The sequence below is a fragment of the Sceloporus occidentalis genome, unplaced genomic scaffold (genome assembly GCF_023333645.1).
Source record: "Sceloporus occidentalis isolate IW3139 unplaced genomic scaffold, rSceOcc1.0.p SCAF_23, whole genome shotgun sequence".
NCBI lineage: Eukaryota > Metazoa > Chordata > Lepidosauria > Squamata > Phrynosomatidae > Sceloporus > Sceloporus occidentalis.
In genome coordinates, this window is record NW_028317003.1 from 13,960,608 (window position 1) to 13,980,282 (window position 19,675).

At 39.6% G+C, this 19,675-nt stretch overlaps 2 protein-coding genes across 3 annotated transcripts in view; one reads left to right on the plus strand and one right to left on the minus strand.

The window, feature by feature from the left end:
- Positions 1–2,447: 2,447 nt before the first annotated feature.
- On the plus strand, positions 2,448–14,085 carry LOC149300847 (cell division cycle-associated 7-like protein). Its single transcript, XM_089484884.1, has 10 exons — positions 2,448–2,471; positions 7,797–7,937; positions 9,857–9,979; positions 10,421–10,768; positions 11,278–11,352; positions 11,450–11,635; positions 12,326–12,463; positions 12,870–13,019; positions 13,287–13,423; positions 14,055–14,085. Exons 1-10 carry the CDS (start codon positions 2,448–2,450, stop codon positions 14,083–14,085), a joined length of 1,353 nt encoding a protein of 450 aa, XP_089341010.1.
- Positions 14,086–16,024: 1,939 nt separating this feature from the next.
- LOC149300848 (dynein axonemal heavy chain 11-like) overlaps positions 16,025–19,675 on the minus strand; it is a 106,702-nt gene continuing 103,051 nt past the window's right edge. For both annotated transcript variants that reach the window (XM_089484938.1, XM_089484939.1), the window contains 3 exons: positions 19,348–19,460; positions 17,897–18,037; positions 16,025–16,272 (listed from right to left, as the gene is read on the minus strand). In XM_089484938.1, coding sequence (XP_089341064.1) covers positions 16,025–16,272; positions 17,897–18,037; positions 19,348–19,460 — 502 coding nt within the window. The remainder of the gene's footprint in view (positions 16,273–17,896; positions 18,038–19,347; positions 19,461–19,675) is intronic.

Consider the following 19,675-nt stretch of genomic DNA (forward strand, 5'->3'; position numbering starts at 1 on the left):
TAATTTTATTTGTCCTTACAAATAAACTTTAAGCCAGAGGAAAAGATAAAACATGATTGTGAGACTAACACATTGTGTTATTATGGGTCCCTGAAGACTCATAACCAGAAGAGCAGGCTGGGGCTCCAACAGTTTGAAAGGACCAGCCTGATGTAATCCAGAAGACCTTCTTACCTCTGCGAAGAAAACGGCTGGGCAAAACCTTGCTGTGTTTGGAAGTGGGGAAGCCACCTCAACCTAGAGAGCAAAACCCAGTGTTTAGTTAGTGCTCAGAGGCAAGGGCAAGGTTTGTTATGTATATTAGGTTTGCTGCAGTAGTTAAAAGTTAAATACATCAATGCACAGTGGCATTTAGAGGATTATAAGGCATATCATGGGGCACAGTGGCATATAGGGGGTATAAGGCATTTCTGGGGCAGAGTGGCAAGCCTGGGGGCAGATGTGCATAACTGGGGGGGCAGGTTGTAAAAAAAGGAAATAAAGACTAAATATTTTTCTCAATCATAGCTTTTATTAACAAACAATTGTTCACATAATTTACATGAATTAACATTTACTTTTTTCCTATAGGGTCGTCTTATATTCAGGGTTTTTCTTTTTTTTCCTAAATTAATATTCAGATTTTGGGGGTCGTCTTATAATCGAGCAAATATGGTATAGATATATATAAAAGTTTTTTTAAATCCAAATTTTCCCCTTGCCTTGCAGGGTATGGGTTCCAAACACATCTCCTACTGTGGTGAAACTGCACAGGTACTCACCTCCGGTGCCAGGTCACAAAAGATTTTTAAGGAGGTCCAATGAGACCCAATGCATATGAAGAAAGCACTCCTGCGGATTTCAATTGGTGGCTTTGAGGAGGCAATTGGCAGGATTAGCAGAGTGAGGACCCTGCGGATCTCTAGCTGGCGTGTTTCAACGATATATGCATTTTTCTTTTCTTACATAATAATATAATTATTTTGTGATTTTTCTCTACAGGGTGATAGACCAGTTTGGCTTCTTATGTTTGCCCAATATAGTTCAAATAAGGTTTGGTTAGCTTAGGACGCAGCACTGATATCTTTAATTGTTTAAGGTTAAATTATATTTAATATAATATTCTTTGACTTGTATAAAGAGATGGATAAAAGTAAATGTACAGAATGTTGTTTCAAACAAGAAGTATATCACAGGTTCCGCAGTGTTACATGATAAAATGTAACGTGTTTAGGAATTCACAGCACACCATCTCTGAATAAAAGATGTTTGTTCTATAGTTCCACACGGTCTGGTAACGTGGAAGAAATATTGCAGCGGTATTCCCGCGGAGGCTGTACCGGTTTTGGCAAGTAACGTAACACCCCATACCATGGTAAAATCATGTCAGTTTCATAGTTTATGTCTCAGCAGCGTCTAATGTTTCACTGATAAACAATATGTACCAGGTGTTTGCAAGAGCATACGTGTAAAACATAACAGTAAATTTAGGATTTTTATGCCGATATCAGGATGAGCAGGAAAGGTTTTAGGGTCACATATTGATTGCTTTATGGGTATGTGTTTTCACTGCCCCGACTTAGGCCAGTGCCCCCAGCCACCATCTCCTCGGTTGATGTCTGTAGTGCATTAAAAGGCGCGCCGTGCCTTTAAGACATGGAGCTCTGGGATATAACTTCACATTGTGGGCTCCATGTCCAAAAGGTGCTGAGCACCTCCTAAAGCAATCTATGTAAACCGCGCTGAGTCAGCACAACCTCCATAGTGTAAATATGCTGATAAAGGAGATCTCCCAGCCAACCGACCCATTGAGGGGAATCTGCCCCCATGTTTGGCAGCAGGGGTAGCATCGCCCCTTGGATCTGCAGCCCTCGGCCAGGATACATCACGGATCTGTTATTAAGATCATTTGTATTTTAATGCATATCATAATTAAGAGAGGTCCATTGGAACGCCTGCGGTGTCTCGCTCGCACGCAGAAAGCGCTCCCATGGATTTCAAGCAGACAGTCTGTGGCAAGAGCCGTGCGACCAGGAGGGCAGCTGCGGCTTCTTATTAAATGACGCCAAGTACTGTAATATGCACTTTTCATAACTGGGGCATTACACTGTCCCTTTAATACACAATGCACAGTGAATACCAGATACATCTCTTGCTTTGTGACCGGGTAGGGTGTATTATAAAAAGTTATATATTTAATTGGCGCCACATAAACTGCTAGCATTCTGTTAAAAAATAACAACTGTCTATTAGCTTAAACCCCTCTTCGCTGGGTTAGTAAATTCCTCTACATTACACACACATGGCCCGTGTCACACAAAGCACTCGCCACCAGTGGGCGGGGTGAGCTGGGCTGAGCGCTCCCCGGTTGGGGTTGAGAGGCGTTCCCGTGCCCGGAGTTTTGGAGGGCTGGCTGTGAGTTGCTCATCGGTCCGACACCCCGAGGTGTATTGAAGTCTGCTGCGAACATGGACTCAGCCGCTGAAGTTAAGGTGAGATGCCGCCCCGGCCCGCCGTGTGCGCTCTCCGCTGCATGGGATTTTGGCGCCACTGGCGGGGGCCGGGCTGTAATCACAGAGCCGCTTATCCTGTGGCGGGGAATGCAAACGGCGAAGCAGATGCCGCCAATATTACCTTCCGATGAAATGACTGCTCCGGGAGCCCCCATCAGGGCTGGTGTGTTAAAGGGCGGCCAGCGCTGAGTTATGGAGCCCCTCAGAAGCATGTCTTACAACTGCCCCCCGTTTTCCCGTAAAGGGTTAATATCGCCGGGCTGCAGTCTCGTCTGTCCGCATAGACAATGCAGATTAATCAGCAGCTTGACGCGAGGACGGCCACTTCCGTTAACCTGACCCTCTGATTACATGTTTACCCCCAACCTTTCGAATACTTTCTGGCATTAACTTCAAATATTTTATTGTTATAACAGAAGTACTGCATGCAGACAATAAACTTGTTAAAGTTCATCTTTAAAAAAGACCCCGCTAAGTATAATCCTAAAGGGGCTGTATGTATAAAATTATATAAAATATATACCACATGCCGACAGGTTATATAGGTTGATCATGTGATCTGCGTCCTTGCCCTAACGAAAATGCACACATCCCTAACGATCAAAGACACCGTCTTCAGTCACAGTTGATACTTTTGTGGGTTGAGCCAGGAAAGAAAATATGTAAAATGTTTACTATTGGGGTAACTATTAACATACTGTTGTATGTGTGAGGACACCGGCAATACCCCAAGACATAACCCCCCCCTTACCTTGAAAGTGGGTCAGAAGCTTAGCTGTGATGTAAGGAAGTTTTACTTTACTGAGGGGGTGGTAGATAATTGGAGCGGTCTCCCATCCGTGAGGGAATTTAAACATCCATGAGATACATCCCGAAAAGCGGGCAGACTAGATGGGCCTAATGGTTCTTATGTGCCCTCCATTTCTACGTTTCATTTGATTCGCCCTTTTCTGCAGCGATGTACAGTGGGTAAACGTAACTAGTAGCGGATAACAGTAGCAAAAAGGTGACCGATGTGTTCAAATGAGCTTACGATCTATAAGGTGTGTGGGGGGTAAATTACATGAGTGCACATGTTTGAGGTGGACGAGCCGCACCACTATATCCCAGCGTAAACACTGGTTAAATTATTACTATAAGGGACTCAAGTGCCGGCCGACAGCAGCTGAGCTTTATTCCTTTTGTGGGGACCTTGTCAAAATGTGTATTTCTGTGCCAAAATCTGTCTTTTTACGCAACTGTCAAGATTGCCTGAACCAACCAGTGACTTACTGACTAGGGAGGACTAACCCAAAAGAGCAAAATAACCATTCGATCCAGAGAAGACAATGTTACTGTGGTTTTCAATCCTAATCCATAAACTTCACTAATTTATCAGTGTACTGTACTGTTAAGTGTCAGTGGTTACCCCGGTAGTTATTTTAAGCATTAATCCTTGTATGGAGGTAAGAAGATCCCGCCAAATTGGAGACACTCCATCTGCTCAGACTGTGCAATATCACAGAAGGGGTTGCCCGTGACTTCCACTGAATTACGTTGGAGCTCCCACCAGTCTTTGAATGCCTCTGCGGCGGCTTTTCATCCAGGGCAGGTAGACCTTCTATCCTAAGAAAGACCCATTTTCATCTAATTCACAATCCGAGTTTCTTTGTGAGGGCATGGAGAATCCCTCTCTTTAGGGCTTCTGTGTGATCAAGACTTTCGCTGTCATGCCTTGAGGGGCATTGTCCACAGTAGAAGCATCATTCTAATTATTTATTTTGTTGTTATACTTTATAAAGTGCCGACAGATTCCACCGCGCTGTAGAAGATGAACATTTTACAGATAACAAGTACAATACAGCAATAGACATACAGATACAAGAGGATGAAGGGCCCTGTTCCCGCAGGAACTTACATTCTAGGTGGTTAAAGGGGTGAGAAACAGGATGGAAAAAGTTGTTTCTGTTTTCTGACAACTTTTCAAGGTTGTGTACTGTCTGTAGGATGGATGGATGCTTTCTTGGCAAAATCTCCTTGGGAATACTGCTGTAACACTGGAAGACCTTTTTCATGTATCCTATTACATAGATGGAAAGGCAGAAGGGTCGGCAAAGAAATATTTATAAGCTATCACAGCCATTTTCAAGCATATTATTTCAGCAGCTTCTGTAGCAAGATCAGTTAAGATATGGCTATAATGTTTTGGGGGGGGTCTTACTAAAGAGCATAGGTTGTAGGGGGTATGCCAGGAATGTGGCAGATGTGGGGTCTGTAGTGGACTTTCTCTGTAATCCCATAGTTGAGACTGCATGACTGCAAAGGCCTATGTTCTTGATGTGGTCATGCTGAGTTTAATTGAATGGCTTCCTCTGCAGGATTCCTTTTCTGTTAATGAGCTTGAGTCCCGATTGGAGAGGGCAGTAGGATACCAGCACTATTTGCCACATAATACAGTTGCCTAGGTTTAAGATTAATCACTTTTTTATGCTCAGATTTTGGATGATTCAGACTCATAGAAAATCTGCATCTACAAAAAGTACAAGATAAGGTCCATTCTACAGTTCTTGTCCAGAGGGGACTTAATGGTTTCTATTGGTTTAGAAGATGCCCATAAGCATATCCCCATAGAGTAGAATCATCAAAAGTTTCTTCAAGTGACAAGGTTTGGTTCCTTAGCTCGCCTATGTCTGTTCACCTCAGCCCTATCAGAAGTCACAACCCATCTAAGGAAGCAGGGGACACAGATTGTTTGACTTGGAAATCTGGCAAAAGAAGATGTTGTTAAATCAGATACAGACAATCCCAAAGCTTCTACAAGAATTGGGATGGTTGCTTGGTTAATATAAAAAAATCTTCGACTCTGGCAAGTGTTATATATGCCTTCACTATGATTTTGAGCACCTCTGGTTCAGCTTCCTCAAGGCAAGATGGAAAGCCTTATCTTGATGGAAGAAGAAAGCAGGAGGACATGTTATTGTCAGGCCTATAGAATTCTTCACATAGACTCTGAACTCCACAGTTGCCAGACTGCAAGTTTGGCGAGTTACTGTATATTCAAAGTGCCTCGTCTCAGCAGTTGGGCAGATTCAAAGCAGGTTCCTACAACTTCTAGTCTGCGGGACTGAAGATCAAGACTGTGGAAGAAGTATGAGGTTATGGTCTGACAACAGGACTCTGCCTCTTTATCTTGTTCATGTATGCTACCAGAGTCGCACTTTGGGATATCTCATGTCAAGAATATCTGGATAGACAATAACCATTCTCGACTGTTGGCTATATTTTCATACTATTTTCATTTCATGAAAAGGATGCTGTTTGGCTAGCAATGCCTTAGCTCAGGTATGGGACTTTAGGGTTGCTTATGTGTTCCTTTCTCTTCCGCACAACACAAGTGTAGTTGGGGCGATAACGCAGAATGAAGACCTAGTAAAGCTTATAGCACCGGATTAGCCCAAGAAAGCCTGGTACCCTGAGCTCAACTGTATGGCTCTAGGAGACCTCCAATAAGACAAGACATACACTTCCAACATCAGTGCCTGACCTCACACGAGCTCAACTGGATGAATGGGCAAAAAGTACCTGTTGACGTAGTGGTTATGTGTTTCCCGATACTTTTGTCCATATAGTATATCTTACGTTGAAAGAATGGGTATTTAAAGAGGCTCTTCGCTTATGAAGTGTCTCTGCTGTTACAGACCCAGAAAAAGCCAGGTATGGGGAAACTTGGAAGTTCTTTTTGTCCAGATTGGCTTCCCAAGGGACCACGATGTGTGAATGTTTTGATCTTCTGGACTTTTTTTTTTGCATGTGTTTTTTGTTGTTTGTTTTGCTTTTATTATACTGAGGGTGGAGATGGTGGTCCCTTATGTTTTATTGGGTGTTATTCTTGGCCTTGGCTCCACCTACCCAGAAATCTTTTTACTTGCTATCAGGTAAAAAAGTTTGCAGATGAGAAATTTCTATTTCTTTCCCCCCTACATTACTTTTTTTTTTTATGTGAAATATACATTAATCTTTAAGCCATCTTAAGTATATATATTTTTTTTTTGGAGTTTTAGTTTTGACACGGCTAGTGAACAATTTAATGAGACTCTTGAAAATCATAGAGCTGAGTTCCAACGCTATTTTAATAGAGGTGATTGGGGTTAGGGGGGTGCAGAGAGGGAAGTAGCCTTTTGAAAGTCTGCAGCAAGTTTCCTTAATTAAAGCCCCTCTGTTCCACAGAATACATGGGGCGAAGTATGTTTCTTCTTTGTTCCTAATCGGTAATTGTGTTCCCCTGAAGCTGGCTCCTTGGGTTTAGAGTTGGCAGCAATAGAAGATACAGGCTAAATGAGTTAGCACATAGTAATCTCAGCAGGGCTGTGGCACAGCAGCACAAAGGCAAAAGAGCTAATGCAGTTGCTCTTGAAAGTAATTTTTCATTCTTTGTAAAAAGGGCACACAGCGCCTTACAAATAATATTCCATTAAGTCATTAAAATGTTAGATTTTCTAGTGCTTCCATTTAATCTTGCAGAGATGTTGAAGTAAAATTCCTTCATAGCGGAGTCTGCTTGTTGGAATGAAACGGACAGACATATGGGGTGTTTTTCAAAGAGCAAAGCTTGAAGCAAAAAAATATATATCAATAGCACCCACACATTCCTGTACCCAACAAATACAAACTCCCCAGTGTGCACTGAACTGATTGCGGTGGTATTCGAAGGATGAATAATTAAACAGAGCTAATAATTAAGAAGTATTACAGTAGCTGTGCTATCACACTCAACTCAAGTCTTTAAAATACTTAAAAAAAACCCACCAAAGTACAGTAATGGAATTGTCCTGTTTCAATACATTAGAATTGAAACCTGTCTAGTACCACCAAAACAGCCAGCTGTCTGTGGGTTCATGAATGGGGAATAAGGGGGTATCTTGGTTCATTTGGCATCAAATGTTTTTTGTTAGCTGTCTCCAGAATTTGGCCTAGGATCCCAGCGAGATCTCTAGTCTTTTTGGATCTCAATTTAGTACTCTATCAACTGACTCTTTACCCGTTGAATCCTCTATCTCTGCATTTTTTTAACCCTAAAGACAACCTTCGTGGTAGCTTTCCCTTCTCCTAGGAAAATAAGTGAACTAGCCGTGCTATGTATGCCATTCCATGATAAAGTGACTCTTTAAGTGCCTCCCAGGGTTCAAGACAAATGTTTTGTTGTCCTTCCTACCTCCAAAAAAAGAAAGCATACTCAGCACTCTGGGTGTTTAAAAAGCGTATCCGTATTTCTTTATCCCGTACTCAATCTTGGAGACGCTCTTCTAGTCTCCATTTTCTTTTCAGGTCTTGATGGATCTCAAGGTCTCGTATTCCTCCATTGCTAGATGGATCAATCAAGTGATCCATGAGACCTGCAGATCAACTGACAAAGAGCTACCTTGTAACAGAAGAGCTCATTCAACAAAGCTCTGGGGACATCTTGGGGTAAAAAGGCTGATGCTACTCCTGGCACCCATCCTTTCTTCGTTACATCCCACCTATGGCATGACATGACGTGGAAATCAGGAATTCTTACTTGGAAATTCCTTTTCCTGGTCTTCTGCAGCACGCTTTTTCTTTGCATTACTTTTGATGAGAAGGTTTTTGTTATTACATTATTATTATGTGGGGGGAGGTCCCTTTTTTATATTCTTGCTCTTCCTATCTCAGATGGGATGAGGAGACTATCTCTCACCTGTGCTGCCCAAGAATAGACAAGGAAATGGAATTAACTGGGAATAATTCTCAATTTCCTGCTGGGGAACACACTTTTAGTTTACCAGTCAAAATGAAAGTTTATGGCAAATCTTGAGCATCACACTGTGGAGAGACTTATACCTATGAGATATAAGACAATCTGCCTGCTTCAGTAAGACTAGAATAGGCCCTTCCAAAAAAAAAACAACAAACAATTATACTTATTGATGAAATGTAATTCCATTTATTTTGCTGATATTTTACTTTAGAATTGCAAAGGAGTGTTTAAGAAACTACGTGTACATTTAATGCAATTAAATAGATCAAACAGAATTGTAAACTAGTTTGATAAGCGTTACGAGTTACCCATTGCGCAGCACGGCAGAATATTAATGTGATGTATGTATGTCAGTAAAAACTTAACAAACGTTTGTATATGTAGTATATTTCGAAATGGCAATGTAATCCCAATATACAGTACTGTACAAAAGTTTTAGGCAAGTATGAAAAAAATTTGTAAAGTAAGAATGCTTTCAAAAATAGGACACGTTTCGTAGGCTTTTTTTTCTTCTTTGTATCATTTAACGAAATACAAAGTGAGTGAACAGAATAAAAATCAACTCAATTTGGTGTGACCGACCTTTGCCTTCAAAACGGCATTAATTATTCCAGGTTCACTTGCACACAGGTTTGTTTTTTTTTATTTTATTTAAAGGAACTTGGCAGGTAGGTTGTTGCATACATCATGGAGAATTATCCATTGTTCTGTGGATTTAGGCAGCCTCAGTTGCTTCTCTCTCTTTGGCAAACAAACTGCCTTCAAATATTTTAAATGTTAACTCCTGAATCCGGATCACCTGCTGTCATTTTTCTGCACCCCCTGTGTTCTCGTGAATAGTTAAGTCGCTTGGCCTTGGTTCAGCATCTTTGTGAATAAAAAGAATAAACCACGTGCGAGGATGACCAAAACGAACCTGTGAAAACGACAATGTGCTATAAAATATGTTATAAAATATACCTAAAGGCAGATATAATGAGGAAAAAATAATAGAGAGATCTTTTCTTTATTATTTTTTCATTATTTGCACGTGGTTTATGCTTTATATTTATGTCTTTTATACAACATTAGGTGTATTGTTTAACCCCTGCTGCATTGTTTGCTCATATTCCTTGGCCACCCCTTATTTCTTTGTATTGTTCAACATCGTTGTACCTGCGCCCAGCTGTCTTATGCCAATGCTGCGCTGATGGCACTGTTGGACATTTTACAATTGCGAAGGGATTTAAGCATGACACGTCTTTCAATTGTTTCCTTGGCCCGTATTCTTCTTCAAAAAGCTTGGACAGAACATCTGGAAACCCCTGTCTACCTTTAAGTTTCTGCCTGGGAGAGACCTCGCTGATACAGTATAACTATCACCTGTTAGGTCTACGATTAGACAGTTATACCAAACTATATGGCTTTGTGCAAGTGTGCCCTAGAAGAATTTTATGCGTTTTGAAGGCAAAGGGTGGTCACGCCATTCTTTGGTTTAGCCTTTTTTTTTTCCTGTTTACTCTTTAAAATAAACTATTAACATGCCTATTTTTGAAAGCATTTTTTTCATGCCTGTCTTATACTTTTGCACAGAACTGAAGATTTTTAATATATTTCCATTCCTTTGTAGGGGCCGCGTTTGCACTCCCGGTACCTCACAGCTGAACTACAACGCGTGTTTGCTGAAGACACCGAATCTGACAGTGATGTGTTTGAGGGGTTCACACAAAGTGAAGTGGATATGCAGAACAAAGTATGAGACATCTCTGCACATTGTTTCTGCTCTTTGTGTATAGAACACGTTGGTCACATCCACAATGTTTTTTTCCTATGTTTTAATTTGTGAAAATGGATCTGTAGATTGTTATTCACACTTCCCTAGATATGCTGTTATTTCCACTTTAACCCCTTCAATCCCAGGGGTTTTTGGTACCTCAAAGCCCAGATAAAGTTGAAAGTTTATCTCGTATGGAGGTCTGGTCTCCCGTGCAGCGGCAGGGATGTGTCCCTGACGCTGCACGAAGGGCTGGACGTCCCGGGACGTCCATAGGGGTTTCTTAGTGGGCGTTTTTTGGACGTCCCGGTACGTCTATAGGGGATTGAAGGGGTTAAGAAACAGACATTTTTATTTTGTTTCTTTTAAGTGCTATCAGAAGGTTTTGTAATCCACACCTTTTTCATTTTTCTTTTATAGATGGTGTTAACTGAAAGTGATGAAGATAGCGACGTCGTCGTGCTGTCAGACAGCGAAGAAGCACCCTCTCCCCCAAAAAGGCGAAGCTTTGGCCTTCGTGTCGCTCTACAGTTTCCCAACAAGAAATGTGTAAACAAAACCAAAAAGAAGTCCAACACACCTCTTGTAAAACCTGGAAGACAGGAGGAGGAGGAAAAAGCACCTGCCCTAGGGAAGAATTTGCAGCGAGGCACCAAAAGGAAAGCGCTCTCTGCATCTCATTCAGAGACAGCGAATGGCAAGACCAACAAGGAAAGCTCTAGTGCACTTCTGAAAAGAGCAATGAACATTAAGGAAAACAAGGCTGTGGTATGTACGCTGAAATAAGTGTGAAGAAGTAACCTTGTTGTAACTAGTTGAAAAGGGGTTGTTGCTTGTTGCTCGTTTTTATACCTCCCTGCATTTAAGCGGCTTTCTCCGTGAATGATAACCTGGTCAGGAGCAGGAAGATCTGTGCATCTCTTAGCACATTTGTATCTTCTCCAAACTATGGCAGAGGAAAAGGAGATATGTGCCATGAACGGGCCATAGAAGCATTTAAAAAAACATCTTCAAGTTATGAATCCCTGCTGTCTCACTAGAGTAATCATCTAATCTTAAACGTACAGTTCCCCTTACATTGGTTTAGAATTAAATGCAACGCTGGCATCATCATTTCTGGAAATAATCCTTTATTTATGTGTTTTGCCTCCTTTGTATTTTGGAACAGTACCATTAAAGGAAAAAACCCTTTTTTCTGTGCAGCATCCGGTATGTTTTTATTTTTTTTCTGTGCTACGTGTGTAATGTTGTTAAACTTTTGGTTAATGCCGTTTCAGCTTGCGCAGCTCCTTGCAGAACTGAATTCGATGCCTGAACTGTTCCCTATGAAAACAGCACCTACAACGCCCTCTGTAAGTTAAATCACACAAGCGATGTCCTAATGTTACTTAAAGCTATTTCTGGAAACATGCAGTTTTAAAAAAAAAAATAAAAAAAAATTCTTTGTAGAAAGCAAAAAAGACTCCTCGCAGGACGTTCTCCGAGGGTCAGATGGAACGGCGTACCAACCCGACCAGAAATGCACGTCCTCCGGAGAACTTTGCTTTGGAAAACTTTACTTTATCTGCTGTGAAATTTGCTGAACACCTTCAGAACTGCAGAAAGGGAACTTTCTTCAAACGTACACTGAGTGAGGTATCTGCTGTCCAATTTTAAAACTTTTCAGCAGTTCTTTTTTTTTTATTATTTTTAGGACAATAGTAATGTGTTCACACTCTGTACTCGGTACAGAGACTATATGTTAATGTTTTGTGTAGTTAAATGTGGTGGGAAAGGGAGGTATTGGGAGTAATATTAGAACTAACGTGAAGAGTGCAGGCAGCACTATAAAAAGAAGTTTAATTTAAAATGGAAAGCTATTATAGTGTTGGGATGATATTGTTAATTCTATTGTTACAGTATTTCATTTGCTTCTTTAGTAAACAACTTTAAGGAATGTAAACCAACTGAAAATTAACTTAGAAAAATACTGATTTTTAATGTGTACCTGGCACAAAAAAGCCCTTTATCTACTATAAGAGAGCTTTTCATGTTACCAGCACTTTTCTGTTTTATTTTTTTAATTTTTATTTTTACAAAGTCCTGTTGGATTTTTGTGGAAAAAAAGAGAATGAAGTGCTACCTCTTGGGTACCCCTGTATTAAAGTGCCAGCCTAATAACATCTAAAATCATGGTGTGGAATTGCTGATCTATCAAACCACAGCAGCTCTTCACACTTGAGAGATTTTATGTATATAAAAAGTGTTTTTGTTTCTGCTATCCATTATCTAAAAAAATAGAAAATAAGCAGTTGTCCTCATGCTTCGCCTCCATTTGTTTTATAGGAGGAAAGGGAAGAGTATCGGAGGAAGAGAAGATCATCGTCAAAATATACCACAGTTCGCTCCGTAGAAGATATTACAGAAGAGGAGTTGGACAACGTTGCTATTACAGTCAAAGATAAGATTTATGACAAAATAATGGTAATTTTTTATTTCTGAACTCCCACACTTTATTTAATCTTGCCACAGGGAGTTGCGCTTTCAGCTCTTCACTATACATCATAAAGGTCCATCCCCAGTAGCCTCTGCTGCAGATAGAGCTTGGCAGGCCCTGTGTAATGGATGCATTGGGCAGGGCCAGCTCAACACTTCTAGCTTGGGAAACATACTAGTGCTGGCCTTTTGGAATGAAGAGTGATATGAGGGTGTTGAAACCACAACTCTTCTGTCAACCTCTCTTTTGGTGAATAGATCCCAGAAACTGTACAATTTTATACCTAGATTACTGACCCCCTCCACTAATAAAACATTAGCACAAGTCAGATTTCAATTAAAACTGTCACCATTTTTTATATATAAATATATATCATTTTCCTTCTTTCTTCAGGGAAGTACTTGCCATCAGTGTCGACAAAAAACCATTGACACTAAAACGGTTTGTCGAAATCTAGGCTGTGGTGGAGTGAGGGGTCAGTTTTGTGGGCCCTGTTTACGGAACCGCTACGGTGAAGATGTGAGGACAGCTCTTCTAGACCCTGTAAGTAACCGCGATTCAAGTGTTAGACTGTAGTACAAAGAGATCATAAAGAACACGTCAACTGAAATCTCTGGGTGGAGAGACTTCTTTTACATTTACAAAATGTTATCAGACACTTGCTGGACTTCATCCTGTGTGGATTTCAGTGCAGTCTCATCATAGGAAGTGCAAACCCTGACCATTAGACATGTGACCAGAAGTGCTATTATTCTAGGTTTATTGGCATTATGTAGACAAGCAGTCACTTTTCTTTCCGTTTTTCCGCAGGATTGGATATGCCCGCCTTGCCGACAGATTTGTAACTGCAGCTACTGCCGCAAACGAGATGGTCGTTGTGCTACAGGAATGCTCATTCATTTGGCTAAATTTTATGGTCATGACAACGTCAAGGAATATCTTGAAAGGTGACTATATATGCCGCAACATGCAAATATTTTGCTGAATATCCTTAGGCTAGTGCTCTTATTCACTGAGAGGGTGGTGAATAAGTGGAATATCCTTCCCTTCAGACATGGCAGGGGTTAAGGGGTCCATTCCAGTATCACATGCAGCCCCACCAATGCCTTGTAAGTACTTTGATATTAATTCTTCAACCTGAAAATAAATAGCTTTAGCAAATGCAGATGCATACGTGGGCATTCTGTGTATTTGCAAGAGGGACCAAATGAAAATTGAAAGGGGACACTCATCTGTCATATACATTAAAGCAGATATAATGGCTGTAGTGTCCTTTTTCAACACAGTAAAGGGATTTAAACAGACATAAGGCTATCATAGAAAGGTTATATGTAAAGGCATATGTTACGGGCAGCACAGCATTTGTGTTTCTGTTTAGGAAACCATTTGGTTTACCCATTTTATCTGATTGGAAATGTATGTGATTAGATGTATAATGTTCCATGAATTCTATACTATAGATGACCAAGGAAAGGCTTATCTTTGTAAAAATTGTTAAGCTGACCACAAAAACAAGTTGTTCGTTGCTGTGCTTTGCATTTGGTTTTCTGTCTCATGTAAAGGTACTTTGTTTTTCAGCTTACAGAAGAATATCATGGAAGATGACTAAGTACGAACAGTTGGAGGAATATTTAGACGTTTCAGGAGCTAAGTGATAAAACCACGCATCCAAATAGAGCTTGTGTTTATGTCTGGAATGCTTCGCTGCATGTTTATCTACGCCGGCCATGAAACATAATCTTCAATCGCGTTTTGGACATGCTTTCTAATGCAAGAAAAATGGCACCTTACACTAGCGTAACCATGTGCAGAGAATTGTTTCGGCACTGTTTTTATAAACCCTGTTCTATTGCTGTGCATTGCGTATAGTTTTGGTTTCGCTTTATTGAATGAGCTCGCTTTTAAAGCGGCGTTGCAGAAGCCACATGCTTCCTCTGAATGCATTAGTGGTGGCGGCCTTACGATGCTTCGTTATATACAGAGCCACTGCTACGAGAAGCTATTGAACAAATCACTTACTCTGTATACAAGATGAGGTGCCTTGGAACAAAGAGCTTTTTTGAACATACTGTTTTCCAGATATCTTAACACAAAGGAGTTTGTAGTAACATTTCAAATCCACTATACATTATCAAGAGACGCCTGTGGCTTCTGTTGCAAGAAGAGCTTGGCTGGCCCTGTATAATGTATAGTAAAACCACAGATTTCTCTTCACCCTTCAAGTTATGCATTATTCAGGGACATCACAGCCCTTCACGCTAGAGAAACGTTTCAGCTTTGACCCTTCATAGTAAATAGTGAACTGCTCTGCTAACTCTCCCTTTAGTGAATAAATGCCAAAGGAGTTGAAATGTTTCTTAAAGCCTTGCTGCTTAAATGTTTCTCTCCCAAATCACTTCTATTATTGAATCAGACAGCACAGTTCCATCTTCCATATTAAATCCTTAAGATGCCTTTACCTGATGGACCCTTGTCCCAAACATCCGTGATTGAATATCACATCTTTCACTGTCAGATGAGGCGATAACACTTAAGACGTTCAGTGCCTCTTCAAAAACCAAAAGAACCTACGAATGTTGTAACGTGGCACTGGAATAAAAAGTAGACCTGCTTTTCCAATAAGTTCTTCCAGCCTAATTAAATAAAACTGCAAAGTAAGTGTAAATTTCCATTGACTTAATTTTTAACCCTTCTGAACTGAAAGCGAGTTACAGACGGTTTTTGTGTGCGGCAACGTCAAATGGCATGGATTACTAATGCTAATAAATAGAGCTACTCATCCAATACACAAAATTCAAGAAAATAATCTATCAAACGGCATCACGGCGTTACAATGATCACGTGATTTTCTGTGGATTTTTAATTTTACTAATGCAGTGTCCTCCCGCTCTGCTTATTAGTTAGCTGCTACAACTAGATCAGAGTATTAATTGTGCCTAAAATGTAGAATGATTCCACTGTTTTTCAGTTAATAGCAATAGGTTTTATAATGAGTAGAGTATGTATTTCGTTTCTGCTTATTTGTGTTAACATGATTGGCTGTACGGTGTTTTAACAGGTCTTGTTAATTTCATTAGGGATGTTCTGCATTACCAAATAGTATGCCAGATGTTTAATGTACTGTATTCTACTAAATGTCTTTTTTTATTATTACTTTCACATGATTGTAAAATGATTTACAAATTTATTTGATTATAAATGTTCTCTTATTCTTGCAATGCGCTATTCGGTTATTTTCTATATTATTATTTTTCCCTTAACTTTGTTCCCTCCGTACACAGCGGCGTGCCTGTCCACAGTATGCTTCGGTAAGACTCAAAATGCGTTAACAGTTCTTGGATAAAACTCGCTTCAGTTATTGAATTTACGTAGCATTTAGTTTTTCAGAATGAAAGAAAAATCTTTTTTTTTTTTTTTTTTTTTTTCTGGCTCTTCATGTCATTCGTTGTACACAAAACTTCTTCAGTTAATTAAAATGAGTAAATATCACACATGTGATACCTAAAATGAAAAGAGGTAGAATGTTGCTGAGTGCTTTCGTTTGAAGGCTATACCGTTAGGAGCAAGGCCACACCAGCCAATACCCATTTGGCTGGCTTCTCTTTGGTTTTCAGGTTAAATGTCCAAACGTAAGTAGGGCCTCTGATTTTAGTTTTGTATACGGGACATTCGTATACGTTCTTCACTTCCTGTTTATCCACTGGCATAGCTCTTGCGTATACAACTGGCATCGGTGGGGTCAAGTCTTTGAGACGTGCCTCGGATATCACCCCGGATTGTACATCCCATCTAGCGCCTTGAATAATAAAAGTGTAGTATTACACAGTTGTTAATCACACGTCTGCTTTCATTTTACATATAATGCACACGCTTCCAGTCAGTTCCAGCTACATGCAGTGGTCTGTTTACAGTGCGAATGTGTAGTCCCGTTAATTTGAATGTGGTAGCACTTGCCTCCTATTGGCTGCTTGAACTTTCAATCTCTGACGGGGCATATTCCCATTGACTTCATTAGAAGTGATTACCGCCACTGATATCTTAAGCAGCCAATCAGTGGCAAGAGGAGTACAGCTACTGTATCAGGACAGTCTCTTTTGGGTCAGGTAAGAGCATTCATTTTATTTAAATTTTTAAAGAATTCATATTACGCCCTTCAGGACAAAGGCGTTTTAACACTTCTGGATGGCATTTTCTACATTTCTGCTATGTCTTGTTCCACCTACATTTCCCTCTTAATTTACCCACATGATATATAAAATAATCATTTAGTATGAAAAAAACATTTTAAAAGAAAAACCTTTTATAAATTGTACGCCCAAAATATACGTATCTTTGGATACACTTTACATGCCTAGAATTTAGATTTATATGGCAAAAAGGTTGGGCATATTTTTTTCAAAACTAATATTTTCAAACCTGGCCATAACTTCAGTAGCACTCACAGATCACAAAACCACCATACAAATCTTTACATTTCTTAAAAGTAGACAATGCAGGGTATTTTCACATTTAGTGCATTCCTTTTCCCCACCAACCTCATCCTAAACGTGTGTTTAAAAAAACAAACAAAAAAAACTAAAGTATTAATGCGTCTGGATTTCTTGGCCTTATTTGTACAGCGACAGCCCGCATGCATAGGTTTGCCATATTTTTGGTGGCACACCGGCCAGTTTTTTATTTATTTATTTTTTTTAAATTGCATTTTTTACATTTATTTTTGCTGAGGGGAAATATGTTTTTAAGGATTTCTCATTTAGGATGTGAAGTGGAACAGATGATTTGTGTGTGTGTGTGTGTGTTTTTTTTTTTTTTTACACTTTTAAAAATGTTATTCAGAATTTTTTTCTTTTTGTAAATATTTATTTTTGTTAGAAGAAAGCAGGGCGCTATAGCCAAAGACCTCATGGATCAATGGCATCGCTAGAAACATTTTCCCTCTGGTACTAAAGTGCATAGTGCTCGTAGGGTATTGTATGCTTTTTTATTATTTTATGTTTTTTACTTTTTGTAATCCCTTAATGTGAAAGTGCTCATTTTGATTTAATTTTCACATTAAATAGCTGAACTGATATATTATATAAATAGAGCATTTGTAAGGTCAAGCCTGACTTGCAATCCATGTTCCACTGCATCCCAAAGGTATTAGAGGCCACGCAGGTTCCTCCACAACAAACTCATCAAACCAAGTCTTTATAGACTTTGCTTTGTAAACAGGAGAACAGTCATGCTGGAACAAGAAAGGGCCATCCCCAAACTGGTAGCGTTAAGTTGGAATGCTGTATATATCTATACATAAATATATATAAATATATTTATATATAAAAGACAACATTTTTTATGAAATGCAGATTGAAATAGTTTTTTTTTTTTTTAAATATGTGTATTAATACCAGACTTCTGTCTACAAATTGAACATTTACCTTCCATGAAAAGTCCACAAATATATGCGCCCTCACGAGGTGGGTGTCCATAATCCTCTTTTGTCTTCTTTGTTACATCAACTGTCAGACACATCTTATCTAGTGGCCAATCATTCTTCCGTGCCATGCTTTGCATTATTGCTAATTAGAAAAAAATAACACTGCAATTATATTTTGTTGTTTTAGCTGAAATTTTGTTTCAAAAATAAAATAAAAAATAATGGCAGTCCACCTAATGTATTGGTTTGTCTTAGTCTGTCAGTTCTAGTCTTGTCATACCCCTTGGATGTACCGTATTGGCTCGATTATAGGCAGCACCCTAAAACTTTGGTGCTATTTTAAAGAGAAAAAAAATACACGAGTTGCATGTTAAAACAGTATTTTGTCTAATAAACAGGAACACATGTATTTTAACATTTTTGGTATCAATTGTGCAGTTAGTCAGCATATGTTATATATAAACAGAAACTTGGAAAACCAATAGCCATTTTAAGGTCCCCCCTTAATTCATAATGCCACCACCCCGACTCCCTGGTGTCCAGCGGGGCCGACCGGCCGGAGAAGAGCTGGCAGAGGAGGTTGTCTACGCGCATCGCGCAGACGTCCACCGGCCGCCGGATCCAGGTATCCTGCAGCGCCATGAGGGATGTGGATCCTAACTGAAACCAGGAAGCATACCTAAGTACACGTCCAACACATGCTCGTTAGCACTCACGTAGAATGTATTAGGTGCAACCCTATGTATTCTAGCTAAATGCTCACATTGAACGGCACACATACTATTGGCTTTTAGTACTCTTGTTCATTTAAATATGTGCTCCGCACAGTACTTATGTATGCTTCCTGTTTTCAGTACAGGCCATGAAAGAGGGGAAGGAATTATGCATGCAACAATTTGCACTCCAATAAAAAAGGAAATTATGAAAAGAAGGCTGGACTGGCCTTATAAAAGGAAACCATATAGTTTTGAAATAATATAATTAAGTCCAATTTAAATAATCCATTATTTAAATTTTGTTTGCATTTTTTTTTTTACTTATGGTTTTATTTGTCTTTTAAAATATATATATATATATCTATGTATGTTGGTGTAAGGACTGATGACAATTTGGAATGTGATTGTTCATCCATAAGTATGTAGCTTCATGTGTACTTTGTGGGCTTAAACCAACAAATGTGTGCAGCTCTATTTGTCTCAGAAACAGAATTTGACAACAGATTCGCCCCATCTAGTCCGTCCATTTATCCCGATGTACAGACTCGGTCATCACTGATGATGGGAGGCTGTTCAATTTATCTACCACCCTCAGTCCTACCTTGGGCTATTTAAATATGGGTTTGTAGTTGGCGGTGCAGCCAAAAGAATATTGTTCAACATGACATACTCACAGATAACTGTAAATCTGCATTTTTATACACAAATGTAAAAGGAAAATGTGATTTATGATCACCTGTTAAGAATGATTGTGGATTGAAGAACCCAGAAAGCCATACCACTGCCGGTAAAACAAGGTCCTGAGTCCAGGTATCAAGTTCACGACATCGAAGGAGTAAATCATTAATCCTGTCAAGGTAAAGATACGTTAGTCTTGTTTTGTGTTTCATATTCTCAAAACTAGAGTGGATGGAGTAACATCTCTCAAACTTTTTCTTTGAAGCATCTGTTACTTCCAATCGTTTTGTCCTCTTTTTTTATTTTCAAAATATTTTCCAGACCAAGGCAATATATGTGAGCCTTTAACTTTTTTTTCTTAATGGGCACAAAATGTTTTTCTCCAT